General features: G+C 53.9%; 3 protein-coding genes across 3 annotated transcripts in view; 1 reads left to right on the forward strand and 2 right to left on the reverse strand.

Annotated features, from left to right (window-relative positions):
* LOC139073232 (uncharacterized) overlaps positions 1 to 27,156 on the reverse strand; it is an 831,732-nt gene that overhangs the window by 741,965 nt on the left and 62,611 nt on the right. The gene's annotated exons all lie outside the window — the stretch shown is intronic.
* LOC139073236 (uncharacterized) overlaps positions 15,374 to 27,156 on the forward strand; it is a 70,141-nt gene continuing 58,358 nt past the window's right edge. The window contains exon 1 of the mRNA XM_070556199.1: positions 15,374 to 17,100. Within this exon, the coding sequence (XP_070412300.1) occupies positions 15,485 to 17,100 (1,616 nt within the window). The 5' untranslated portion in view covers positions 15,374 to 15,484. The remainder of the gene's footprint in view (positions 17,101 to 27,156) is intronic.
* The window catches only part of LOC139073237 (uncharacterized), a 70,945-nt gene continuing 60,881 nt past the window's right edge, over positions 17,093 to 27,156 (reverse strand). Inside the window, exon 2 of the mRNA XM_070556200.1 lies at positions 17,093 to 17,141. The gene's annotated coding sequence lies outside the window, so the exon portion shown is untranslated. The remainder of the gene's footprint in view (positions 17,142 to 27,156) is intronic.

The raw sequence follows: 27,156 nt of genomic DNA on the forward strand, positions 1-27,156 counted from the left end.
TCTCTCCTGGAGGCGCTCAGTCAGACCCAGTGTTGACATGTGGCAAGACGCTCCGCGGGGCACGTCTTGCTTGGGCCTCTCTCCTGGAGGCGCTCAGTCAGACCGAGTGCTTACATGTGGCAAGGCGCTCCTCGGGGCGCGTCTTGCTTGGGCCTCTCTCCTGGAGGCGCTCAGTCAGACCTAGTGGTGACACGTGGAAAGACACTCCTCGGGGCGCGTCTTGCTTGGGCCTCTCTCCTGGAGGCCCTCTGTCAGACCCAGTGTTGGCATGTGGCAAGACGCTCCGCGGGGCACGTCTTGCTTGGGCCTCTCTCCTGGAGGCGCTCAGTCAGACCGAGTAGTGACATGTGACAAGACGCTCCTCGGGGCGCGTCTTGCTTGGGCCTCTCTCCTGGAGGCGCTCAGTCAGACCCAGTGTTGACATGTGGCAAGATGCTCCTCGGGGCGCGTATTGCTTGGGCCTCTCTCCTGGAGGCGCTCAGTCAGACCGAGTAGTGACATGTGGCAAGACATTTCTCGGGGCGCGTCTTGCTTGGGCCTCTCTCCTGGAGGTTCTCAGTCAGACCCAGTGTTGACATGTGGCAAGATGCTCCTCGGGGCGCGTCTTGCTGGGGCTTCTCTCATGGAGGCACTCAGTCAGACCCAGTGTTGACATGTGGCAAGACGCTCCTCGCGGCACGTCTTGCTTGGGCCTCTCTCCTGGAGGCACTCACTCAGACCCAGAGGAGACATGTGTCAAGATGCTCCTCGGGGCGCGTCTTGCTTGGGCCTCTCTCCTGGAGGCGCTCAGTCAGACCGAGTGCTGACATGTGGCAAGACGCTCCTCCGGGCGCGTCTTGCTTGGGCCTCTCTCCTGGAGGCGCTCAGTCAGACCCAGTGTTGACATGTGGCAAGACGCTCCGCGGGGCACGTCTTGCTTGGGCCTCTCTCCTGGAGGCGCTCAGTCAGACACAGTGTTGACATGTGGCAAGACACTCCTCGGGGCGCGTCTTGCTTGGGCTTCTCTCATGGAGTCCCTCAGTAAGACCCATTGTTGACATGTGGAAAGAAGCTCCTCGGGGCGCGTCTTGCTTTGTCTTCTCTCCTGGAGGCCTTCAGTCAGACCCATTGTTCACATGTGGCAAGACGCTCCTCGGGGCGCGTATTGCTTGGGCCTCTCTCCTGGATGCCCTCTGTCAGACCCAGTGTTGACATGTGTGAGGACGCTCCTCGGGGCGTGTCTTGCTTGGGCCTTTCTCCTGGAGGCGCTCAGTCAGACCCATTGTTGACATGTGGCAAGACGCTCCTCGGGGCGCTTCTTGCGTGGGCTTCTCTCCTGGAGGCCCTCAGTCAGACCCATTGTTGACATGTGGCAAGACGCTCCTCGGGGCACGTCTTGCTTGGGCCTCTCTCCTGGAGGCGCTCAGTCAGACCGAGTAGTGACATGTGACAAGACGCTCCTCGGGGCGCGTCTTGCTTGGGCCTCTCTCCTGGAGGCGCTCAGTCAGACCCAGTGTTGACAGGTGGCAAGACATTTCTCGGGGCGCGTCTTGCTTGGGCCTCTCTCCTGGAGGTTCTCAGTCAGACCCAGTGTTGACATGTGGCAAGATGCTTCTCGGGGCGCGTCTTGCTGGGGCTTCTCTCATGGAGGCACTCAGTCAGACCCAGTGTTGACATGTGGCAAGACGCTCCTCGGGGCACGTCTTGCTTGGGCCTCTCTCCTGGAGGCACTCAGTCAGACCCAGAGGAGACATGTGTCAAGATGCTCCTCGGGGCGCGTCTTGCTTGGGCCTATCTCCTGGAGGCGCTCAGTCAGACCGAGTGCTGACATGTGGCAAGACGCTCCTCCGGGCGCGTCTTGCTTGGGCCTCTCTCCTGGAGGCGCTCAGTCAGACACAGTGTTGACATGTGGCAAGACACTCCTCGGGGCGCGTCTTGCTTGGGCTTCTCTCATGGAGGCCCTCAGTAAGACCCATTGTTGACATGTGGAAAGAAGCTCCTCGGGGCGCGTCTTGCTTTGTCTTCTCTCCTGGAGGCCTTCAGTCAGACCCATTGTTCACATGTGGCAAGACGCTCCTCGGGGCGCGTATTGCTTGGGCCTCTCTCCTGGATGCCCTCTGTCAGACCCAGTGTTGACATGTGGCAAGACTCTCCTCGGGGCGCGTCTTGCTTGGGCTTCTCTCATGGAGGCCCTCAGTCAGACCCAGTGTTGACATGTGTGAGGACGCTCCTCGGGGCGTGTCTTGCTTGGGCCTTTCTCCTGGAGGCGCTCAGTCAGACCCAGTGTTGACATGTGGCAAGACGCTCCTCGGGGCGCTTCTTGCTTGGGCTTCTCTCCGGGAGGCCCTCAGTCAGACCCATTGTTCACATGTGGCAAGACGCTCCTCGGGGCGCGTCTAGCTTGGGCCTCTCTCCTGGAGGCGCTCAGTCAGACCCAGTGTTGACATGTGGCAAGACGCTCCGCGGGGCACGTCTTGCTTGGGCCTCTCTCCTGGAGGCGCTCAGTCAGACCGAGTGCTTACATGTGGCAAGGCGCTCCTCGGGGCGCGTCTTGCTTGGGCCTCTCTCCTGGAGGCGCTCAGTCAGACCTAGTGGTGACACGTGGAAAGACACTCCTCGGGGCGCGTCTTGCTTGGGCCTCTCTCCTGGAGGCCCTCTGTCAGACCCAGTGTTGGCATGTGGCAAGACGCTCCGCGGGGCACGTCTTGCTTGGGCCTCTCTCCTGGAGGCGCTCAGTCAGACCGAGTAGTGACATGTGACAAGACGCTCCTCGGGGCGCGTCTTGCTTGGGCCTCTCTCCTGGAGGCGCTCAGTCAGACCCAGTGTTGACATGTGGCAAGATGCTCCTCGGGGCGCGTATTGCTTGGGCCTCTCTCCTGGAGGCGCTCAGTCAGACCGAGTAGTGACATGTGGCAAGACATTTCTCGGGGCGCGTCTTGCTTGGGCCTCTCTCCTGGAGGTTCTCAGTCAGACCCAGTGTTGACATGTGGCAAGATGCTCCTCGGGGCGCGTCTTGCTGGGGCTTCTCTCATGGAGGCACTCAGTCAGACCCAGTGTTGACATGTGGCAAGACGCTCCTCGCGGCACGTCTTGCTTGGGCCTCTCTCCTGGAGGCACTCACTCAGACCCAGAGGAGACATGTGTCAAGATGCTCCTCAGGGCGCGTCTTGCTTGGGCCTCTCTCCTGGAGGCGCTCAGTCAGACCGAGTGCTGACATGTGGCAAGACGCTCCTCCGGGCGCGTCTTGCTTGGGCCTCTCTCCTGGAGGCGCTCAGTCAGACCCAGTGTTCACATGTGGCAAGACGCTCCTCGGGGCGCGTCTTGCTTGGGCCTCTCTCCTGGAGGCGCTCAGTCAGACCCAGTGTTGACATGTGGCAAGACGCTCCGCGGGGCACGTCTTGCTTGGGCCTCTCTCCTGGAGGCGCTCAGTCAGACACAGTGTTGACATGTGGCAAGACACTCCTCGGGGCGCGTCTTGCTTGGGCTTCTCTCATGGAGTCCCTCAGTAAGACCCATTGTTGACATGTGGAAAGAAGCTCCTCGGGGCGCGTCTTGCTTTGTCTTCTCTCCTGGAGGCCTTCAGTCAGACCCATTGTTCACATGTGGCAAGACGCTCCTCGGGGCGCGTATTGCTTGGGCCTCTCTCCTGGATGCCCTCTGTCAGACCCAGTGTTGACATGTGTGAGGACGCTCCTCGGGGCGTGTCTTGCTTGGGCCTTTCTCCTGGAGGCGCTCAGTCAGACCCAGTGTTGACATGTGGCAAGACGCTCCTCGGGGCGCTTCTTGCTTGGGCTTCTCTCCTGGAGGCCCTCAGTCAGACCCATTGTTGACATGTGGCAAGACGCTCCTCGGGGCACGTCTTGCTTGGGCCTCTCTCCTGGAGGCGCTCAGTCAGACCGAGTAGTGACATGTGACAAGACGCTCCTCGGGGCGCGTCTTGCTTGGGCCTCTCTCCTGGAGGCGCTCAGTCAGACCCAGTGTTGACAGGTGGCAAGACATTTCTCGGGGCGCGTCTTGCTTGGGCCTCTCTCCTGGAGGTTCTCAGTCAGACCCAGTGTTGACATGTGGCAAGATGCTTCTCGGGGCGCGTCTTGCTGGGGCTTCTCTCATGGAGGCACTCAGTCAGACCCAGTGTTGACATGTGGCAAGACGCTCCTCGGGGCACGTCTTGCTTGGGCCTCTCTCCTGGAGGCACTCAGTCAGACCCAGAGGAGACATGTGTCAAGATGCTCCTCGGGGCGCGTCTTGCTTGGGCCTATCTCCTGGAGGCGCTCAGTCAGACCGAGTGCTGACATGTGGCAAGACGCTCCTCCGGGCGCGTCTTGCTTGGGCCTCTCTCCTTGAGGCGCTCAGTCAGAACCAGTGTTCACATGTGGCAAGACGCTCCTCGGGGCGCGTCTTGCTTGGGCCTCTCTCCTGGAGGCGCTCAGTCAGACCCAGTGTTGACATGTGGCAAGACGCTCCGCGGGGCACGTCTTGCTTGGGCCTCTCTCCTGGAGGCGCTCAGTCAGACCGAGTGCTTACATGTGGCAAGACGCTCCTCGGGGCGCGTCTTGCTTGGGCCTCTCTCCTGGAGGCGCTCAGTCAGACCTAGTGGTGACACGTGGAAAGACACTCCTCGGGGCGCGTCTTGCTTGGGCCTCTCTCCTGGAGGCCCTCTGTCAGACCCAGTGTTGGCATGTGGCAAGACGCTCCTCAGGGCGCGTCTTGGTTGGGTCTCTCTCCTGGAGGCGCTCAGTCAGACCCAGTGGTGACATGTGGAAAGACGCTCCTCGGGCGCGTATTGCTTTGGCCTCTCTCCTGGATGCCCTCTGTCAGACCGAGTGTTGACATGTGGCAAGACTCTCCTCGGGGCGCGTATTGCTTGGGCTTCTCTCATGGAGGCCCTCAGTCAGACCCAGTGTTGATATGTGTCAAGACGCTCCTCGGGGCGTGTCTTGCTTGGACCTCTCTCCCTGAGGCGCTCAGTCAGACCCAGTTTTGACATTTGGCAAGACACTCCTCGGGGCGCGTCTTGCTTGGGCCTCTCTCATGGGGTCCCTCAGTCAGACCCAGTGTTGACACGTGGCAAGACGCTCCTCGGGGCGCGTCTTGCTTGGGCCTCTCTCCTGGAGGCGCTCAGTCAGACTGAGTAGTGACATGTGGCCTGACGCTCCTCGGGGCGCGTGTTTCTTGGGCCTCTCTCCTGGAGGCGCTCAGTCAGACCGAGTGGTGACATGTGGCAAGACACTCCTCGGGGCGCGTCTTGCTTGGGCCTCTCTCCTGGAGGCCCTCTGTCAGACCCAGTGTTGACATGTGGCAAGACACTCCTCGGGGCGCGTCTTGCTTGGGCCTCTCTCATGGAGGCCCTCTGTCAGACCCAGTGTTGACATGTGTCAAGACGCTCCTCGGGGCGCGTCTTGATTTGGCCTCTCTCCTGGAGGCTTTCAGTCAGACCGAGTGCTGACATGTGGCAAGAAGCTCCTCGGGGCGCGTCTTGCTTGGGCTTCTCTCCTGGAGGCCCTCAGTAAGACCCATTGTTGACATGTGGCAAGACACTCCTCGGGGCGCGTCTTGCTTGGGCCTCTCTCCTGGAGGCGCTCAGTCAGACTGAGTAGTGACATGTGGCCTGACGCTCCTCGGGGCGCGTGTTGCTTGGGCCTCCCTCCTGGAGGCGCTCAGTCAGACCAAGTGGTGACATGTGGCAAGACACTCCTCGGGGCACGTCTTGCTTGGGCCTCTCTCCTGGAGGCCCTCTGTCAGACCCAGTGTTGACATGTGTCAAGACGCTCCTCGGGGCGCGTCTTGCTTGGGCTTCTCTCCTGGAGGCTCTCAGTCAGACCGAGTGCTGACATGTGGCAAGACGCTCCTCGGGCCGCGTGATGCTTGGGCTTCTCTCCTGTAGGCCCTCAGTCAGACCCATTGTTGACATGTGGCCTGACGCTCCTCGGGGCGCGTCTTGCTTGGGCCTCTCTCCTGGAGGTGCTCAGTCAGACCGAGTGCTGACATGTGGCAAGACGCTCCTCGGGGCGCGTCTTGCTTGGGCTTCTCTCCTGGAGGAGCTCAGAAAGACCCAGTGTTGACATGTGACAAGACGCTCCTCGGGGCGCGTCTTGCTTGGGCCTCTCTCCTGGAGGCGCTCAGTCAGAACCAGAGGTGACATGTGGCAAGACGCTCCTCCGGGCGCATCTTGCTCGGGCCTCTCTCCTGGAGGCCCTCAGTCAGACCCATTGTTGACATGTGGCAAGACGCTCCTCGGGGCGCGTCTTGCTTGGGCTTCTCTCCTGGAGGAGCTCAGAAAGACCCAGTGTTGACATGTGACAAGACGCTCCTCGGGGCGCGTCTTGCTTGGGCCTCTCTCCTGGAGGCGCTCAGTCAGAACCAGAGGTGACATGTGGCAAGACGCTCCTCCGGGCGCATCTTGCTCGGGCCTCTCTCCTGGAGGCCCTCAGTCAGACCCATTGTTGACATGTGGCAAGATGCTCCTCGGGGCGCGTCTTGCTTGGGCTTCTCTCCTGGAGGCCCTCAGTCAGACCCATTGTTGACATGTGGCAAGACGCTCCTCGGGGCACGTCTTGCTTGGGCCTCTCTCCTGGAGGCGCTCAGTCAGACCGAGTAGTGACATGTGACAAGACGCTCCTCGGGGCGCGTCTTGCTTGGGCCTCTCTCCTGGAGGTGCTCAGTCACACCCAGTGTTGACAGGTGGCAAGACATTTCTCGGGGCGCGTCTTGCTTGGGCCTCTCTCCTGGAGGTTCTCAGTCATACCCAGTGTTGACATGTGGCAAGATGCTCCTCGGGGCGCGTCTTGCTGCGGCTTCTCTCATGGAGGCACTCAGTCAGACCCAGTGTTGACATGTGGCAAGACGCTCCTCGGGGCACGTCTTGCTTGGGCCTCTCTCCTGGAGGCACTCAGTCAGACCCAGAGGAGACATGTGTCAAGATGCTCCTCGGGGCGCGTCTTGCTTGGGCCTCTCTCCTGGAGGCGCTCAGTCAGACCGAGTGCTGACATGTGGCAAGACGCTCCTCCGGGCGCGTCTTGCTTGGGCCTCTCTCCTTGAGGCGCTCAGTCAGAACCAGTGTTCACATGTGGCAAGACGCTCCTCGGGGCGCGTCTTGCTTGGGCCTCTCTCCTGGAGGCGCTCAGTCAGACCCAGTGTTGACATGTGGCAAGACGCTCCGCGGGGCACGTCTTGCTTGGGCCTCTCTCCTGGAGGCGCTCAGTCAGACCTAGTGGTGACACGTGGAAAGACACTCCTCGGGGCGCGTCTTGCTTGGGCCTCTCTCCTGGAGGCCCTCTGTCAGACCCAGTGTTGGCATGTGGCAAGACGCTCCTCAGGGCGCGTCTTGGTTGGGTCTCTCTCCTGGAGGCGCTCAGTCAGACCCAGTGGTGACATGTGGCAAGACACTCCTCGGGGCGCGTCTTGCTTGGGCCTCTCTCCTGGAGGCCCTCTGTCAGACCCAGTGTTGACATGTGTCAAGACGCTCCTCGGGGCGCGTCTTGCTTGGGCTTCTCTCCTGGAGGCCCTCAGTCAGACCCATTGTTGACATGTGGCAAGACGCTCCTCGGGGCGCGTCTTGCTTGGGCTTCTCTCCTGGAGGCGCTCAGGCAGACCCAATGTTGACATGTGACAAGACGCTCCTCGGGGCGCATCTTGCTTGGGCCTCTCTCCTGGAGGCGCTCAGTCAGAACCAGAGGTGACATGTGGCAAGACGCTCCTCGGAGCGCGTCTTGCTTGGGCCTCTCTCCTGGAGGCCCTCTGTCAGACCCAGTGTTTACATGTGGCAAGACGCTCCTCCGGGCGCATCTTGCTTGGGCCTCTCTCATGGAGGCCCTCAGTCAGACCCATTGTTGACATGTGGCAAGACGCTCCTCGGGGCGCGTCTTGCTTGGGCCTCTCTCCTGGAGGCGCTGAGTCAGACCGAGTGCTGACATAAGGCAAGACGCTCCTCGGGGCGCGTCTTGCTGGGCCCTCTCTCCTGGAGGCGCTCATTCAGACCCAGTGGTGACATGTGGCAAGACGCTCCTCGGGGCGCGTATTGCTTGGGCCTCTCTTCTGAATGCCCTCTGTCAGACCGAGTGATGACATGTGGCAAGACTCTCCTCGGGGCGCATCTTGCTTGGGCTTCTCTCATGGAGGCCCTCAGTCCGACCCAGTGTTGACATGTGTCAAGACGCTCTTCGGGGCGTGTCTTGCTTGGGCCTCTCTCCTGGAGGCGCTCAGTCAGACCCAGTGTTGACATGTGGCAAGACGCTCCTCTGGGCGCGTCTTGCTTGGGCTTCTCTCCTGGAGGCCCTCAGTCAGACCCATTGTTGACATGTGGCAAGACGCTCCTCGGGGCACGTCTTGCTTGGGCCTCTCTCCTGGAGGCGCTCAGTCAGACCGAGTAGTGACATGTGGCAAGACGCTCCTCGGGGCGCGTCTTGCTTGGACCTCCCTCCTGGAGGCGCTCAGTCAGACCGAGTACTGACATTTGGCAAGACGCTCCTCGGGGCGCGTCTTGCTTGGGCCTCTCTCCTGGAGGAGCTCAGTCAGACCCAGTGGTGACACGTGGCAAGACGCTTCTCGGGGCGCATCTTGCTTGGGCCTCTCTCCTGGAGGCGCTAAGTCAGACCCAGTGTTGACACGTGGCAAGACGCTCCTCGGGGCGCATCTTGCTTGGGCCTCTCTCCTGGAGGCGCTCAGTCAGACACAGTGTTGACATGTGGCAAGACACTCCTCGGGGCGCGTCTTGCTTGCCTTCTCTCATGGAGGCCCTCAGTCAGACCCATTGTTCACATGTGGCAAGACGCTCCTCGGGGCGCGTATTGCTTGGGCCTCTCTCCTGGATGCCCTCTGTCAGGCCGAGTGTTGACATGTGGCAAGACTCTCCTCGGGGCGCGTCTTGCTTGGGCTTCTGTCATGGAGGCCCTCAGTCAGACCCAGTGTTGACATGTTTCAAGACGCTCCTCGGGGCTTGTCTTGCTTGGGCCTCTCTCCTGGAGGCGCTCAGTCAGACCCAGTGTTGACATGTGGCAAGACGCTCCTCGGGGCGCTTCTTGCTTGGGCTTCTCTCCTGGAGGCCCTCAGTCAGACCCATTGTTGACATGTGGCAAGACGCTCCTCGGGGCACGTCTTGCCTGGGCCTCTCTCCTGGAGGCGCTCAGTCAGACCGAGTAGTGACATGTGACAAGACGCTCCTCGGGGCGCGTCTTGCTTGGGCCTCTCTCCTGGAGGCGCTCAGTCAGACCCAGTGTTGACAGGTGGCAAGACGCTCCTCGGGGCGCGTCTTGCTTGGGCCTCTCTCCTGGAGGTTCTCAGTCAGACCCAGTGTTGACATGTGGCAAGATGCTCCTCGGGGCGCGTCTTGCTGGGGCTTCTCTCATGGAGGCACTCAGTCAGACCCAGTGTTGACATGTGGCAAGACGCTCCTCGGGGCACGTCTTGCTTGGGCCTCTCTCCTGGAGGCACTCAGTCAGACCCAGAGGAGACATGTGTCAAGATGCTCCTCGGGGCGGGTCTTGCTTGGGCCTCTCTCCTGGAGGCGCTCAGTCAGACCGAGTGCTGACATGTGGCAAGACGCTCCTCCGGGCGCGTCTTGCTTGGGACTCTCTCCTGGAGGCGCTCAGTCAGACCCAGTGTTCACATGTGGCAAGACGCCCCTCGGGGCGCGTCTTGCTTGGGCCTCTCTCCTGGAGGCGCTCAGTCTTACCCAGTGTTGACATGTGGCAAGACGCTCCGCGGGGCACGTCTTGCTTGGGCCTCTCTCCTGGAGGCGCTCAGTCAGACCGAGTGCTGACATGTGGCAAGAAGCTCCTCGGGGCGCGTCTTGCTTGGGCTTCTCTCCTGGAGGCCGTCAGTCAGATCCATTGTTGACATGTGGCAAGACGCTCCTCGGGGCGCGTCTCATTTGGGCCTCTCTCCTGGAGGCATTCAGTAAGACCGAGTGCTGACATGTGGCAAGATGCTCCTCGGGGCGCGTCTTGCTTGGGCTTCTCTCCTGGAGGCCCTCAGTCAGACCCATTGTTGACATGTGGCAAAACGCTCCTCCAGGAGTGTCTTGATTGGGCCTCTCTCCTGGAGGCGCTCACTCAGACCCAGTGTTGACATGTGGCAAGACGCTCCTTGGGGCGCTTCTTGCTTGGGCCTCTCTCCTGGAGGCGCTCAGTCAGACCGAGTGCTGACATGTGGCAAGACGCTCCTCGGGGCGCGTCTTGCTGGTGCTTCTCTCATGGAGGCACTCAGTCAGACCCAGTGTTGACATGTGGCAAGACGCTCCTCAGGGCGCGTCTTGCTTGGGCCTCTCTCCTGGGGAGGCGATCAGTCAGACCCAGTGTTGACATGTGTCAAGACGCTCCTCGGGCGTTTCTTGCTTGGGCCTCTCTCTTGGAGGCGCTCAGTCAGACCCAGTGTTGACATGTGACAAGACGCTCCTCGGGGCGCGTCTTGCTTGGGCCTCTCTCCTGGAGGTGCTCAGTCAGACCCAGAGGTGACATGTGGCAAGACGCTCCTCGGGGCGCGTCTTGCTTGGGCCTCTCTCCTGGAGGCGCTCAGTCAGACCTAGTGCTGACATGTGGCAAGAAACTCCTCGGGGCGCGTCTTGCTTGGGCCTCTCTCCTGGGGACGCGATCAGTCAGACCCAGTGTTGACATGTGTCAAGAGGCTCTTTTGGCGTTTCTTGCTTGGGCCTCTCTCCTGGAGGCGCTCAGTCAGACCCAGTGTTGACATGTGGCAAGACGCTCCTCGGGGCGCGTCTTGCTTGGGCTTCTCTCCTGGAGGCCCTCAGTCAGACCCTTCGTTGACATGTGGCAAGACGCTCCTCGGGGCGCGTCTTGCTTGGGCCTCTCTCCTGGAGGCGCTCAGTCAGACCGAGTGCTGATATGTGGCAAGACGCTCCGCTGGGCGGCTCTTGCTTGGGATTCTCTCCTGGAGGCCCTCAGTCAGACCTATTGTTGACATGTGGCAAGACGCTCCTCTGGGCGCATCTTGCTTGGGCCTCTCTCCTGGAGGCACTCAGTCAGACCGAGTGCTGACATGTGGCAAGACGCTCCTCGGGGCGCATCTTGCTTGGGCTTCTCTCCTGGAGGCCCTCAGTCAGACCCATTGTTGACATGTGGCAAGACGCTCCTCGGGGCACATCTTGCTTGGGCCTCTCTCCTGGAGGCGCTCAACCAGACCGAGTGCTGACATGTGGCAAGACGCTCCTCGGGGCACGTCTTGCTGGGGCTTCTCTCCTGGAGGCGCTCAGTCAGACCCAGTGTTGACATGTGACAAGACGCTCCTCGGGGCGCGTCTTGCTTGGGCCTCTCTCCTGGAGGCGCTCAGTCAGACCCAGAGGTGACATGTGGCAAGATGCTCCTCGGGGCGCGTCTTGCTTGGGCCTCTCTCCTGGAGGCCCTCTGTAAGACCCAGTGTTGACATGTGGTAAGGACACGATCACGCCGACCCTATTGTTGGAGAACCTGCTGAGTTCGTCGAACAAGTAGAGCGGGCACGCCCTTGTTTTAGAGGCGTTTTCGCGCAGCCTCTACCCTGCACGACCGCTCGTGGCCGCACTAGCTATATTTATCTTTATTTGTTTCACACACACACACACACACACACAAACACAAACACACACACACACACACACACACACAAACACACACACACACACACACACACACACACACACACACACACACACACACACAGGCCCTTGCGTGCAAACCCCGGTCAGGCCTGCAGTGTACACATCAGAGACATGATGTTCTTTCACAGAACTGAGGTTGTTCATTACTAAATGACTTTTACAGGAATATTGTTATTATACTATTCAACAGGTTGATCATAATAATGTGTATTAAACCCACAACCTACTACTGAGGACAGAGGGACTTTATTTAAATTAGTACTTAATGGAAACGATACATAATGATACATAAGAGCCATGTCATACATTCAGCCTAGGAATAGTAGCATTGTGCACTATTAAAAATATACACATCAATTGCTCGAATCCCATTGTTGCAAAGTAAAACTCTAATAAAACTCTAGTCTGACATCAACAGAGAAGACTTAGTGTATGTACTACAAATACAGCATTAGGATTTCGAGTGGACCGTGCACCTTGTGAACCATCAGAGGCTTATGACGCAACATATCTTCCAGTTGCTATTAGACAAGTTATAATTCTCGACCATTTTTCGGAACTGGTTTCTTGGGTCCGTGAGTAAATGCCAAATGAGATGATAGTCCTTAAGTAAGTTCCTGGCGATCCCATGTCACGCTCTTGCCCATCAGCCGGTGAACGCTGAGACGGAACTCGATGAGAGCGATGTATTTTTTAAGTGCTCCGAATGTACTTCTAACAAGCGTGCGATTCACTTCGTGAGTAAACCGCAGCTGCAGCTGATTCAAACAGTCGAACCAACCTTCTACATCACAATATTCGTTTTGTAGTTAGTCGAGTTACCTTTTGTGTGGCGCATGCACGGGTCGTTAGCGTCCAGCTCCCAGCTTAGAGAGTCCTGTATTGACACAGACGTCAATACATCTCGATGTCATGCAACACACAAAGTCTGTCGCAACCAGGTGGGTTAACACATGTACGATACCTTTTGTGTGGCGCATGCACGGGCCGTTAGCGTCCAGCTCCCGGCTTATAGAGAGTCCTGTATTGACACAGACGTCAATACATCTCGATGTCATGCAACACACAAAGTCTGTCGCATACAGGTGGGTTAACAAACATGTACGATGTGTGCAATGGCGCGCCCGTTTACAATGGGACACGACGATGATCATTGTTAACCAAACTCTTGTTTCTCACGACAGGTGGTAGCGTTGTCTCCTGCACCTTGTCCTAGTGCACAGAGGGTGTTGTAATGTGCTCGTCATAGTCGCGATCGTTGTCACTCGAATCCGTTGTTCTCACGACAGGTGGTAGCGTTGTCTCCTGCATGTTGTCTTCGCGTGCGGCAAGCGTTGTGCTGTGCTCGTTATGTTGAGGGTCTGACCTCATGAGGAAATTACTATGCAGTGATTTTCTCCAAAATGACTGTGCTTAAATTGCTCTGAAAAGCAAATAATCACATCAGCGCCAAGAAACTTCATTTCCCATGATGCTTTGCACACGGAAGCATTGTGATGACGTCACCGCCTAGTACCAGAAACACGTTCTGCGCATGTGCGGGAAGCCGTGGAGCTTTTCCCGCGAACTAAGACCATAAATCTTCAGCAGAGACAAAGAATCCTCGTTCTTTTGCCCAGGATACCTGGCGGTAAGGACACGCTTGTCAACGCTCCGACAAATTGAGCACGCGGAAGCTCTTAAGTGCCCAAGTTGAGCCCACGGAACTGCTGGAAACTAAACTGCAAGCCCATCAGATCTGCTCGTTTCTGCTCCCCTCCAGCTGATGTTTGAGGACACAGAACTGCGGAGGAAAGCAACAACTCCATCAAGCACGCTGTAAGTTATAACTCAGCACAGAAAGAAACTTTGCTGTCTCTGTCCAGCCCGTGGAGAAACACTCGTGAACGCCAAACAACGGAGAAAGCATCAAACCGACGGACGACGCCGAAAGCTGCGGAGAAACACGGAGAACCGTCAAATCAAAGAGGGAGGGACGCCTCGCTCTTCTGGTGATCAGCAACTCATCTCTTTCTCTCTCTCCTTCTTCTTCCGTTAACTCTATAGTCCAGAATAAGCAATAAAACCGCGCTATTGCTTAAAAAGTAGCTTCGTGTTTTCCTCTTTCGTCCCAAACACGTCCGTCGGGTCATTTTGAAAGAATAAACTGCTTATTGATCATTGTTTGGTATCTTAAAATGGTTTCTGTCATGGCCAGGCTGAAACTAAAAGATATTAATTTGTGATTAATCTTTTGTGTTGTTTCATGATCTTTTGAAATGTTTTGAGTGATTTAAGGTTAAGTTACTACTGATTCTAAGTGCTTTGGAAGTTAAAGTGCAAGTTGCCACCCACACTTTAGCCAGACAAAGGGGTCAGCCATCTTGTATTCAAGACTCCATTTTGAATCCATACACACGCACACACACACACACACACACACACACACACACACACACACACACACACACACACTACTCCTTTGTGAGAACAAAGGACCTCATTCATACATCCTCCATCACATGCAAACACATCCATCTTCAATCATATCACACGGTTATTATTCATCTATTCCACTGTTTATTCATTTGACAAATTGTTAATTAAATGTTATAAAATTCAGATTTTTGTGTCCAGTAGCTTTGTTGTGTCGAAGAGAAGTCTCTGCTCCAAGGATTCTACGAACTTCAAGAAAGACTGATAAGAGTTTTGGATTCATTTCCCTTTCTAATTAAAGGGTGGTGCCCCAAAGATATCTAAGAATATCTTAATTAATTAATAAATCAGTAAATAGTTCCATATTTACAGAATTTATTGAAGAATCCAAAAGTAAGTTAAAGCTTACGAATTGTTCGCTCCTAATAACCCCAACATTTTATTGGTGCCCCGTGTGAGGCTTGGATACACAGAGATTTCTATCCGGCACAAACAAACAAATAAATCCAAAGAGCTTGAATTAAAAATAATCCGTTGTTCAGCCTTGAACCAGCAACAGAGTGGTGCTGATTTCGCTGAGCAGGAAGCTGCATCGAACTCTCACCAGTAACTCAGTGCTTCTTTAAAGGTGCAACGTGTAAATTAATTCTGGTTAACCTTTTAGGTTAAAATTCAGCTTTTCCTTAAAGGTGCAACGTGTAATTAATTCTGGCTAACCTTTTAGGTTAAAATTCAGTTTTTCCTTAAAGGTGCAACGTGTAATTAATTCTGGCTAACCTTTTAGGTTAAAATTCAGTTCCTCATTAAAGGTGCAGCGTGTAAGTAATTCTGACTAACCCTTTTAGGCTAAAATTAACTGCTAATTTAGCGACTTTAACTCACAGTGGCTATTATAACTAACTGAAACCTTCACTCAAAGACTGATAACACCCTGTTTGCTAATATTCTGAAGGAATAACTAGCATATTTAACACTGCAAGTGTTGTAAGACGTTGCTATGGCAACGCACCAGCTTTTGCTAAAATACTGAAAGGAATAGTATTTTAAGCGTCAGTCACGGCATTCCGTGCAATCTTAAAACGCTAAAACCTGTGCGCACAAAGGTTAATTTAGTGTTTTTCTGCTACAAAGCTAGCAGTTGCTGCCCAAAAGGTGCAGTTTGAGCTATCTGCAGAAGCTCTACTAGGCTATTTTGGTTCGGTTGTTAAAATGGAGGGACAGAGTAGTGAACTGACCAACTCCCAGCAACCAGGTGGCGCTGCGGCCCACGACTATGAACCTGGCCTACTTTCTGGACAATTTTTGTCCAAACTGGTCGCGGTTGCTTGAGAACCCGACTACCCTTCTAGGGATGTCACTGAAGAACAGCTTGACGCTGTACTTGATCAAATAGAAAACCCGGATGGTACTAAACCAATCCAGGTTCACTTGGCTAAGTTAGCCCTGATCCTCTATCAGAAAGGACTCCAACATGATCGAGAGATCTTGAACCTCCAGAGTATGCTAGCTGAAAAACAGCGAAATGGAAGTCTGAAGGATGAGGAGGACGACGACACCCGCACCGATTCTGGGGAAGATGGGGAGAAGACCCCGCCCCCTTCTGCTGATGACAACAGACAGTGGGAAGGGGGGAAACACCTTGACTCTCTGGACGGACGCATGCCGCAGGGGAGAGACGAAGCTTATCTGTCCCAACCTTCGGCCCTTTTCCCTACACACACTATAGGGCATTCAGGACCATCTAGGGGCCGAGGGCAATTCGCCCTCGAACCCCAGGTTGGACCACCACCCTCATCTTCACGGTGTTCTCAATCTGTGAGAAGTCGACCAGCTGAGCGGCACCTCTATTTAGACCGCTCCCCCAGTCCACGAAGGGTGCAAGGTGCCGATTGGGGTTATGCACCCCAACCTGCACCTCAACCATCCACCCATCCTAGCTACTCCGGTATTCGGCATGCCGGTAACCAGCTGCAGGACAAAGCATCATACGCCAGTCCGTATCCGGACAAAGTGTATTACGCAGAAGCCCCAGTTGAAAGACGCAGGCTGCACTACGCCGACGTGCCCCGGGAGGAGGACCTCCCAGGACACCCCCGTGACGTGCCAGCAGCCCGTCACAGCATGCCGGACCCCGATTTGGGCCCCAGGAGTCAACATTGGGAGCCCAGAGCACACCAGCGATATCCAGCGCTCTCTGAGACAGACCGTGGGTCAGAGTCAGAGGATGACGCGCCGTACCGTGAGTCAGGGCTCCGTGTACGTCAAATTGAATCGCTAGCTAAAGACATAGAACGCTTTGATCCTAACACCAATGAATCCAACGTTGACGATTATCTCAGGGAGATAGAACGTTGTCTGCTTGATCTTCCAGCACCTTCTTCAAGGGAAAAGCTCAAGCTAATTTGGAAAACCACATCTAGAACGGTGCACGGTTTCATGGAAACTCTACCACCTGACATTCGAGATCGGTACTCCTCGCTCTGCCGAGCGTTGAGGGATGAATACGCCACGTATGCAGACTCTGCGTCAGCTACAATGGGGGCCTTCTCCATCAAACACGGGAGGAACGAACCCCCCAGAGAGAATTATCGCCGACTCAAAAGTGCTTATTTCCAAGGTCGAAACGGCCCTGGGCTCGAGGAAGACCCTGCCTTCAGATCCCTGTTCATTCACAACCTGCACGAGTGTGTTCGCTCCGAAGTCTCAATGTATTGTCGGATGAAAAAACTGACAACTCAGGAGATTAGGAGATACGCTCAACAGGCTTGGGAAGCTGGCGGAAAGCCCCAAAAGCCTGACGCACATCACCGCGTCATGCACCTAGCTCCCGACACCGAGCCGCGTTTGGAGCTCGAAGGCACAGAAGCTCCACCCACTAAGCCAAAATCTGCTAAACCTAGACCTGCTAAACCACGAAAGCAGTCCCAATCTCCTCAACAGGGGAAGGGGGGTGCTGATTGGCCGCCTAGGTCTGGACAATCAGACAGGAAGTGGCCCAACCAAAACCAACGGCAGGCAGGTCGGAACAGTGGAAGGTTTAAGGAGCGCCGCCCACAGGTAGGTCCCGAACACAAGTCCGCAGGTGAGTACTTGACCAAAGCCGACCTCCAGGAGATGTTTCAGCAGTTCCTAGCTAAACAGAAGGAACAGCTGAGATCTGCAGATGAGACCCCTGCACCAAAGTCTGCTTCTAAGAAGCCAGACCCAGAGCCAACGTCCGCATGACTAGGCGTGGCTCAACCTCCCAGCGTGGCCAGGACCTACCTGATCAGCTGGGGGAACACTACTGGTAGATCACAGGAGTCTCCTGAAATCTACCCCCTGAGAGAAACCTGATGCTAAATTTCTGAAGTTCCTTGGTGACTTAACAAACCATGATCATGCTCGCCGTTTGTACTGTAGCACCAACGTAGGTGGGTGCATACAGGTTGATGCTCTGCTGGATACCGGCTCAGAAATCACCCTGATGTGCTCCACATTGTTCCATCGCGTGTCTGACACCATGCGGTCGCTCGGGAAACCAGTCCAGGTTGAACCTTGTGACCTGAAAATCACCAGCTACACCCAGACCCGGGAGTGTATCACTCACCGGGCGTGGCTGGACATCACCTTCCAAGACATGACTCTGGTTCACCCGTTTTATGTCTGCCAGCTAGACACTGAACCACTTCTCATTGGTCAGGACCTGCTTGAACGTCTAGCTCCCCTCATCGACTGCCAGAAGGGTCAACTGTGGGCCCAGGTGGACACACCTAAGCCCTGGAACCCAGATAGCAGCCGACCATCCTCCATTCTTGAAGTCAGCATAAGTGAGCCGCAAAACCCTTGTTCCAAGGTCATGCCCCTCCCTACGGCTCCCACAGACGATGACCGCCTGCAAAGGCATGAAACCGCTCCTGGAACTCCGTTCCGCACACATTCATCTTTTCTCTGCTCGCTGAAGAACGTCAGCCTGCAGCCATATGCACCACACATAGTTGGTGGTCCTACCATCAACTGCACCCACATCTCAGATGCTCGCCTTGCTCTTTGGTCTGAAAAGTCAGCCATCAGCCAGCAGACGTTTGAACACCTGCGTCAGAAGGACCCCCTTCTGGTCAGTGTGACACGTAGCCATCGGCTCTTGTCACCTACTTGGCCGCAGAGGCTCCTGAAAGCGCCAGAGGTCTGCTCTCTGACTATCCAACTTGGAGCAAGACAGAACACACATACATTCAGCATCATACCACAGCTTGATCCACCTGCACTCATTGGAGCAGATCTGCTGGTTCGACTAGGTGCCCAGCTGGACACTTGCAATCAAGTCCTTTGGGCCCGGGCCACACCTTCCTCTGAGCCTCGCTCAGAAGGCCCTGAACACTTGCTGTCCGGTCAGACCATTCCACAGGCCTGCCGTGCAGTGGTTGAGGCCAGCACGGTTCTGCCCCCACAGGTCAAAGGAGTGCCTGTTCGTCTGACCCTGATGAAGCATCAGAAGCTGCCAGGCACCCAGGCCTTCTTCCAGCCATCACCACACTTCTTGGAGCTCAACTTAGCCGTCTGTGGCACGCCACTCTTGGAGCTGAACAATCGTTCTGCGTACTTGTTGGTCGAAAATCCGACCCAGAGTCCTATCCACATGCCGGCAGGAAAGCCCTTGGGCATGCTGATAGATAGCTCATTCCATGACTTTGAACTTTCAGTCCCCGTGATCGGACAACTTCCGTTGTTCTTGAACGACAGACAGGTTGGTGCAGACACATTCAGTACTTTCCCTTCACAAATGATTACCATCAAGCGGCATGAAGCCCTTCCTAAGGAACCCATTTGCAGTGCAACCTTAGAAACTGACAGCGGTCAGTGTCTAACGGTTTTTGCAATAAATACTCAACCCTCTGAGTCACCGGTTGAAAGCCCGGAACACCAGAGACCCTCCTCCTCTGAACCTTATGACGGCTTCGAGGCCGAAGTCAGCCAGCAGCTTGACAAAGCGGATGCGCTGGAGTCAGAGGAGCAGAGAGCAGCGCTTAGAAGCCTGTTCTATGAGTTTCAGTCCATCTTATCCAGGGACTCCCTGGACTGTGGACTCACAAACCTGCACACGGTTCGCATTCCGACGAACCCGAATGCCCCTCCTACTTTTGTACGTCAGTACAAGATTCCCCTCGCTGCTTATGAGTCGATCCAGGAGATCCTCGATCAGCTGAAGGAGAAAAACATCATCAGAGAGTGTAACTCCACTTACAACTCTCCCATCTGGCCGGTTCTGAAACCGACTGGGAAATGGCGTCTCACCATAGACTATCGTGCACTGAACAAACAAGTACCTCTCTCCAGGTGGCCTATGATCCATTTAGATCAGGAGCAAGCCAGAGTCAGAGATGCTCGTTTCTTCTCTACGGTTGACGTAGCCAACGGCTTCTGGACCATGAAGGTTGAGCCGGCGGACCAGTATAAACTGGCTTTCTCCTTTGGAAATCGCCAATATACTTGGAACCGCTGCCCCTTTGGCTAATCTAACTCACCTGCCGAGTTCAACATCTTCCTCCACAAAGCCATGTCAGATGCTGCTTCCAGAGGGAACCTCATATATGTCGATGACATCTTGATGAGGAGTCGAACCTTCGAGGAGCACCTGGCCGAACTCCGTCACGTGCTGCAACAGCTCGCTGACGCCGGAGCTAAATTGGCGATTCTCAAGGGACAGTGGTGTCGAACCAAAGTGGAGTATGTTGGACTGCTGGTTGGCCCTAATGGAGTCGAGCCCCAAGCGGGACGCATTAGAGCCATTCAGGACATCAAAGCCCCAGCTAATCTGACTGAACTCAGGAGCTTCCTCGGAGTCTGCAACTACTCCAGACAGTTCATTGAGGAGTACGCTGAAACAGCGAGGCCCCTCACTGAGCTGCTTCGGAACGACACACCTTTCGTGTGGGACAGACCCCAAGAACTCTCCTTCCAGTTCCTAAAACAGAAGTTGGCGTCCGCACCCTGTCTGGCTTACCCAGACAAGGATAAAGAGTTCTACATAGAGGCTACTTTCTCCTCTCACTGCCTGAGCGCTGCTTTGAAGCAAAAACACGATAGGGACATGAGAGTTGTGGCATACGCCAGCAAGCCTCTGAGCAAGGTGGAACTCCAGTTCTCAGACTGCGAGAGAGCTCTCCTCTCTACAGTCTGGGCCGTCGAACACTTTCGTAGTTACATCGGTGGACAGAAAGTGATCATTGAAACGTGTCATCAGCCCGTCACCTTCCTAAACAGCCAGCGTCTGCGCGAAGGAAGAGTGTCAAACAGCCGCATTGCGACGTGGATGATGGTGCTCCAAGGATACAACATTGAGGTCAAGTATGGTCAGAACACCAAGCTAGCGCTAGGACAAGGGCTAGCAGGCTGCCAGCACTGTGACTCTGACTCCGTCAGGGGCCCCCTGGACACACCTGCCGCAGTCTACCCAACCGCATCCAATCATCGCTACTTTGATGAGAATGTTTGCCAAGGGCTTCCGAAGGTTTACACTGACGGATGCGCCTACCTTCACGAAGGCCAGCTCCGTGCTGGGGTTGGAGTCGTTTGGGTGGACTGTGACACTAAGCAACCAAATCACTACCGGTTGGGCCAAAAGTCTAGTCAGTACGCCGAAATTGCTGCAGTGTTGATAACCCTCCAGCAGGCGGCAGCCTTGGACATCACTCAAATCGTCCTTTGCTCAGATTCAAACTACGCTAGACACAGCTTCATCTCTCACTTCCCCATGTGGAAGGAGAACCACATGAAAAACGCCAGGAACAGAGACGTGAAACACTCGGAGTTATTCCTAGCGTGTGATCTGCTCACCACTGAGAAAGGCATAATGGTCTACTGGAAAAAGGTCAAAGGTCACTCCAGGACCATAGGTCCGGAGAAAGATGGTAATGACGAAGCTGACCGCCTTGCTAAGCTCGGTGCTGACCAGGGAACCTGTTGGGAATTCAAAGACGAGTGGCTTCCACCCAAGGCCGTTCACGAGGTCTGCGCGATTACTCGTCGACATGCTAAACAGGCAGACGAACCTCGGACCGTTGGGGTACCCGTGTTTCTAGGCAGACAACCACAGGACGCGGACCTAGTCACCATGCAGGAACAAGATCCTGACCTGAAGCTCATCCGCGAGCTTCTCCAAAAGGGACCGATGCCTGAACAACCGTCACCACCTACTGGCGCAAGTCGAGATTTGGTAACCCTGCATCGTCAACTCACGCATCTGAAACTACAAAACGATTTGTTAGTTTACATGCGTGACGACCACAGCCCGCCGCGCTGGGTTGTTCCACTCGACCACAGAGGAGTGATGCTTGCCTACGCCCACGACACTCCGGTTGGAGGTCACCGCAGAGCAAAAGCTACCCTCGCGTCACTGACAGAAGTAGCTTATTGGCCGTCGATGTCCAAGGACGTACACAGCTATGTCCAAGGCTGCCTCATCTGTGCCCAGTTTCAATCCTCCCAGCCGCTTGCTAGAGCACCACTGCAACGCAGGGGAATAACCTTCCCTTGGTCCCACCTGCAGATCGACTGGGTTGGACCGGTTCCCAAATCGGCAAGAGGAAACAAATATATGCTAACTGTAACTTGCAGTTTCACAAAGTGGGTTGAGTGCCTTCCAGCGCCAAACGATACAGCCGTCACAACCGCTGTACTGCTGATTAACCACGTTTTCAGTCGACGGGGACTTCCACTCTGCATTGACTCTGACCGGGGAACTCATTTCACATCCAGTGTAATGACGTCCCTGTTTGAACTTCTGGGAGTGGAAGTGAGATTCCACCTCCCCTATCACCCACAGTCATCCGGACAGGTCGAACGGATGAACCGCACGGTCGTCTCTATGCTCAAAAAGTATGTCTGCTCCACTGGGAAGGACTGGGACGTTAAGCTCCCTCTGGTCCTGATGGCCATACGGTCTACTCCCCAGCGATCCACGGGGGTTACGCCCTTTGAGATGATGACCGGCAGACTGATGACTCTACCACTGCACCTCCTGTATCACCCAGAGGATGTCAGTGTTGCCACTGCCTATACCGCTCATCAGTATGTGGCAGACTTGAAAACACACCTCAGAGCTACGTTCGCGCACGCTCAGAAGAAACTGGAGACCAACGTAGAAGGCGCTAAAGCCTACTACGACCAAAAGACAACCAGCCGCGAATACGAGGTGGGTGACAAAGTATTCTACTTTCGGTTCGCCCAACCGGCACGCAAAGCTAAGAAGTTCCTGCCCTGCTGGTCAGGACCATTTGAGATCGTGGCAAAACTCTCTCCAGTTGCATACAGGTTACGCATCACCAAAGCGAGACAGGAGCCTGTCTACAAATGGGTGCATGCAAACCAAATCAAACCCTACGTCAAACCATCCCCGCGGGTACAGAGACCAGACTCCCCGCAGGAGGTAGACGTAGTCGCTACATAGTTCTATGCATGGAAATGGAAAAGGGGGGAAAGTGCACGTTTAACCCACTAACATGTACTAACCGACAAAGAACCAAGCCGCCCCCCGCCGTCATTTTCACTAACCAAGAGAAACTCCTCCTAGAACGCTAACAGGAAGTACTTACTAAAACCTTACAGGGTACTCTTGTAACTGTCAACCTACATTCTGCTCTGATTAATGAATCTCTACGTGCAATCAAGACTTTGTCTGAAACCATACATCAGGATATTGTGTACACATGAGTGGTGAGAGATTTGATGCAGGACCTGCTCAGGGAAGTAAGTTCCACGCTGGACAGCTTGGTTGAAAGTCGTATTTCCCCGTACTTGGTACCACTGGACCTGCTCAAAGATAGCTTGACAGCTGCTACCCCTCTACTGTGCACCTTTCACAAATCCACCTAGCGTACAGCCTAAGTAGTGCAATGCCCATTCACGTTGGAAAAAATTAGAACTCGGTTTCCTGTTACATGTTCCCATAATTGTGACAACTCACATCTATAGGTTTAAGTCGATGCTGAACATTGGTATTTGAAAGGACGGTAGGCATTTCCACTTTGAACTAAAAACCTGGCACTCCATCACCTCAACCTCGAACAGCATGATTCGGAGATTGAGATCATGGACGCTTTCCAGGGTTATAACTTTACCATCGATTTAGAAATTGACCAACAATTACTGATTGAAGGAACCAAATTTGTTAAGTTCACACAAAACCCGCGTGAACTTACTTTGACGCCCAAGACGCTACATTGACACAGATTATACCACCTTAATCTGCACATTGGTCGCCCTGGGGATGGGATGGCTCATCACGGCCGTGATTGCTTATTCCGCCTACAGGCGTGTTAAGAAACTCCAAGATAAGAAGCACTTGCTCACCTACGGTGTGCCTCGTAACCGCGTTCGGGGAGACTCCAAGCGTGAATGTACCACACCTGTCTAAAGGGGGTGAGCAACATTTTCTTTATTATTCTGTAAACCTAAGAGTAGTTCTCATTTTAGTCTACCTCACATATTTATCTGAGTGTTGCAGTATGTCACATTCTTTATAAGCTACACACTGACTGTATGACCTAAGAATGTATTTTATGAGACCTCAAGGTTGCTATGAATTTTCTTGGATGTTATATGTTTTTTTTTTTTTGGGGTTGTCTGTATTTTTGTTTCTTACTTGGTCACATATTAACTAGTGGTTATGTGCCGGCCCAGCTCAGTCTGTCAATGACTCTGTCTGACGCACCAGCACATTGTAGTACCTCTTAGTTTATGGTCCTTGTTTTAGCCCAAAGACTGTCCTGATCTGCCCTTTGGACCAAAAAGGGGGGAATCTTGGGACCACATAGGTCAATGCGCGTTTGCGAACTATGGACCTCGTACATCACCGCGTGATCCATAAACTGAACTGTATGGCCGGCGGTGAGATGCCTTTGTGTCCACTCGTGGAGTTAACCGCCCACCGACCTTCCTCCTTCTACACTACTACCTCTCGCATGGACGACATCATCATTGCGTACCACCTGCGTGAGTGGCTTCTTCTCGTTATGCGCGTTGGGGACTATCCCGTTTCCTATCCTCTTTGTGCCTGACCAGGATCAAAGACCATAGGCGCCAGGATCCAAGACAAAGACCAAAGACAAAGGCGTCCAAGGAGACCAACGTCCTAAGGGACAAACCCATCTGTGCTTCCGACAATCAAGTCGACCTACGTTCATGAGGAACAAACCCATCTGTGCTTCCGACGATCGAGCTTTGGGCGCGATCCCCGAAACCAAAAGGGGGAATGTTGAGGGTCTGACCTCATGAGGAAATTACTATGCAGTGATTTTCTCCAAAATGACTGTGCTTAAATTGCTCTGAAAAGCAAATAATCACATCAGCGCCAAGAAACTTCATTTCCCATGATGCTTTGCACACGGAAGCATTGTGATGACGTCACCGCCTAGTACCAGAAACACGTTCTGCGCATGTGCGGGAAGCCGTGGAGCTTTTCCCGCGAACTAAGACCATAAATCTTCAGCAGAGACAAAGAATCCTCGTTCTTTTGCCCAGGATACCTGGCGGTAAGGACACGCTTGTCAACGCTCCGACAAATTGAGCACGCGGAAGCTCTTAAGTGCCCAAGTTGAGCCCACGGAACTGCTGGAAACTAAACTGCAAGCCCATCAGATCTGCTCGTTTCTGCTCCCCTCCAGCTGATGTTTGAGGACACAGAACTGCGGAGGAAAGCAACAACTCCATCAAGCACGCTGTAAGTTATAACTCAGCACAGAAAGAAACTTTGCTGTCTCTGTCCAGCCCGTGGAGAAACACTCGTGAACGCCAAACAACGGAGAAAGCATCAAATCGACGGATGACGCCGAAAGCTGCGGAGAAACACGGAGAACCGTCAAATCAAAGAGGGAGGGACGCCTCGCTCTTCTGGTGATCAGCAACTCATCTCTTTCTCTCTCTCCTTCTTCTTCCGTTAACTCTATAGCCCAGAATAAGCAATAAAACCGCGCTATTGCTTAAAAAGTAGCTTCGTGTTTTCCTCTTTCGTCCCAAACACGTCCGTCGGGTCATTTTGAAAGAATAAACTGCTTATTGATCATTGTTTGGTATCTTAAAATGGTTTCTGTCATGGCCAGGCTGAAACTAAAAGATATTAATTTGTGATTAATCTTTTGTGTTGTTTCATGATCTTTTGAAATGTTTTGAGTGATTTAAGGTTAAGTTACTACTGATTCTAAGTGCTTTGGAAGTTAAAGTGCAAGTTGCCACCCACACTTTAGCCAGACAAAGGGGTCAGCCATCTTGTATTCAAGACTCCATTTTGAATCATACACACGCACACACACACACACACACACACACACACACACTACTCCTTTGTGAGAACAAAGGACCCCATTCATACATCCTCCATCACATGCAAACACATCCATCTTCAATCATATCACACGGTTATTATTCATCTCTTCCACTGTTTATTCATTTGACAAATTGTTAATTAAATGTTATAAAATTCAGATTTTTGTGTCCAGTAGCTTTGTTGTGTCGAAGAGAAGTCTCTGCTCCAAGGATTCTACGAACTTCAAGAAAGACTGATAAGAGTTTTGGATTCATTTCCCTTTCTAATTAAAGGGTGGTGCCCCGAAGATATCTAAGAATATCTTAATTAATTAATAAATCAGTAAATAGTTCCATATTTACAGAATTTATTGAAGAATCCAAAAGTAAGTTAAAGCTTACGAATTGTTCGCTCCTAATAACCCCAACAGTTATAATGGTTGTCTTCGTACAAAGGGGGTGTTGAATACTCCTTCGCGAGTAGTCTAGGAGGTGGTGTGATGGGACGTATCTCAGAGGCGTTATGTGAGCGTACCACCATGGCCTGAGCAACTGCGACTACTGAGAGTACACCCAGTACAGACAGCGAGATAATTTTTTTTCTTGGGTGTTGTACGTGTGGGTACAGCCGCTTTAATGGCAGTGAGAGCAAGTGGTCAAATGTATTTATAGGTCACTAGCAGAAACTAAGGCACGTGGTCAGAGTGTAATCGTAACCACCGTAGCTCTTGTCATAATTTAATATACATAGAAATCAGAAACGGGCATGTCAGGATAGACTTCGCGAGTGATAATGCGGCCAGTATCTGTGTGCGCTTGAGAGCACCTTGTTGTTCTACTGTGGTGCCCACGCCGCCGGGTCTGTAAATGTCATCGACCTTCTTTATATACGCATACGCTAAAGACCGTATATTCTCTATGGATTTGAACACGTCCTTTGTTTCGCGTAACGCTTGAGCTGTCTCGAGCGTGATGTTGTGAGTGTACGCCAGTGTTTCGCGTGCACCGCGGTACGAAAGGGCGTGCGCTACAACTATTAACCTTGGTTTGGGAGTGTGGCGAAACCCTCGCTCCGCTGTAATGGGCAGATGCAATGTTATCACCTGGTACGTTTCGTTAGTCGGGTCGTAACACACCGGTCCGTGACACGGACCGTCACATTGTATGGGGCACAGTAAGGACAACACGCCACCGACCGTGACTTCGCACTCGACCGCGGTGGTGTTCTCGATTTGCAAAGGATCACATACGCCTCTCCAGTCGCAATGAGGCACATTGTAGTCGACGCGACCGTCGGTCACTATAGCTTTCGTCAGCCAACACACTCGATTGCCCTTCGAAACATCGGCGATCAACGTGAGCGTAGAGGTCGCCGTTGCTTTACTGTACGCCAGGATATCCGTGTGTGAGTGCACGCTCGACGTCGATTGACAACCGGTCATGTCAGACCTGATCAGACCTTCCGATCACATGACCATTAGTTGTTGTGCGGCCGAGAGTATCGCGATCATACCGTTGAGATGTGTAGAAAGCGCGTACACCTCAGCCTTCCACGTTTCCAAAGTTTCCAGCAGTCTAGAGGGACTTGTCTTAGCGCGCACGGCTGTGCTGAATTTGCATTGGGTAGACACAACGGCTTTGACCTCGCTTAGGATCTTGTGGGCTCATGTACTCGTGGTGGGCCAAGACGTGTATAGTCGAGCGCGGTGACGCCCCGAACACTTGACCCGGTTTTGTTGTGGCGATATGCGTGTCCAGTAACGCGGCAAAGTCCGCGTGTCTAGCGTGTATTGATTTTACAGCTCGCTCACACCCCAACAGTACGGTCCGTAGAAGTTCGTTCACTTGTTTCCATGCGCTCGTGGAACACAGGACATCGCAACCTCTGTGAT

Source organism: Nothobranchius furzeri, chromosome 11, assembly GCF_043380555.1.
Source record: "Nothobranchius furzeri strain GRZ-AD chromosome 11, NfurGRZ-RIMD1, whole genome shotgun sequence".
Classification (NCBI taxonomy): Eukaryota; Metazoa; Chordata; class Actinopteri; order Cyprinodontiformes; family Nothobranchiidae; genus Nothobranchius; species Nothobranchius furzeri.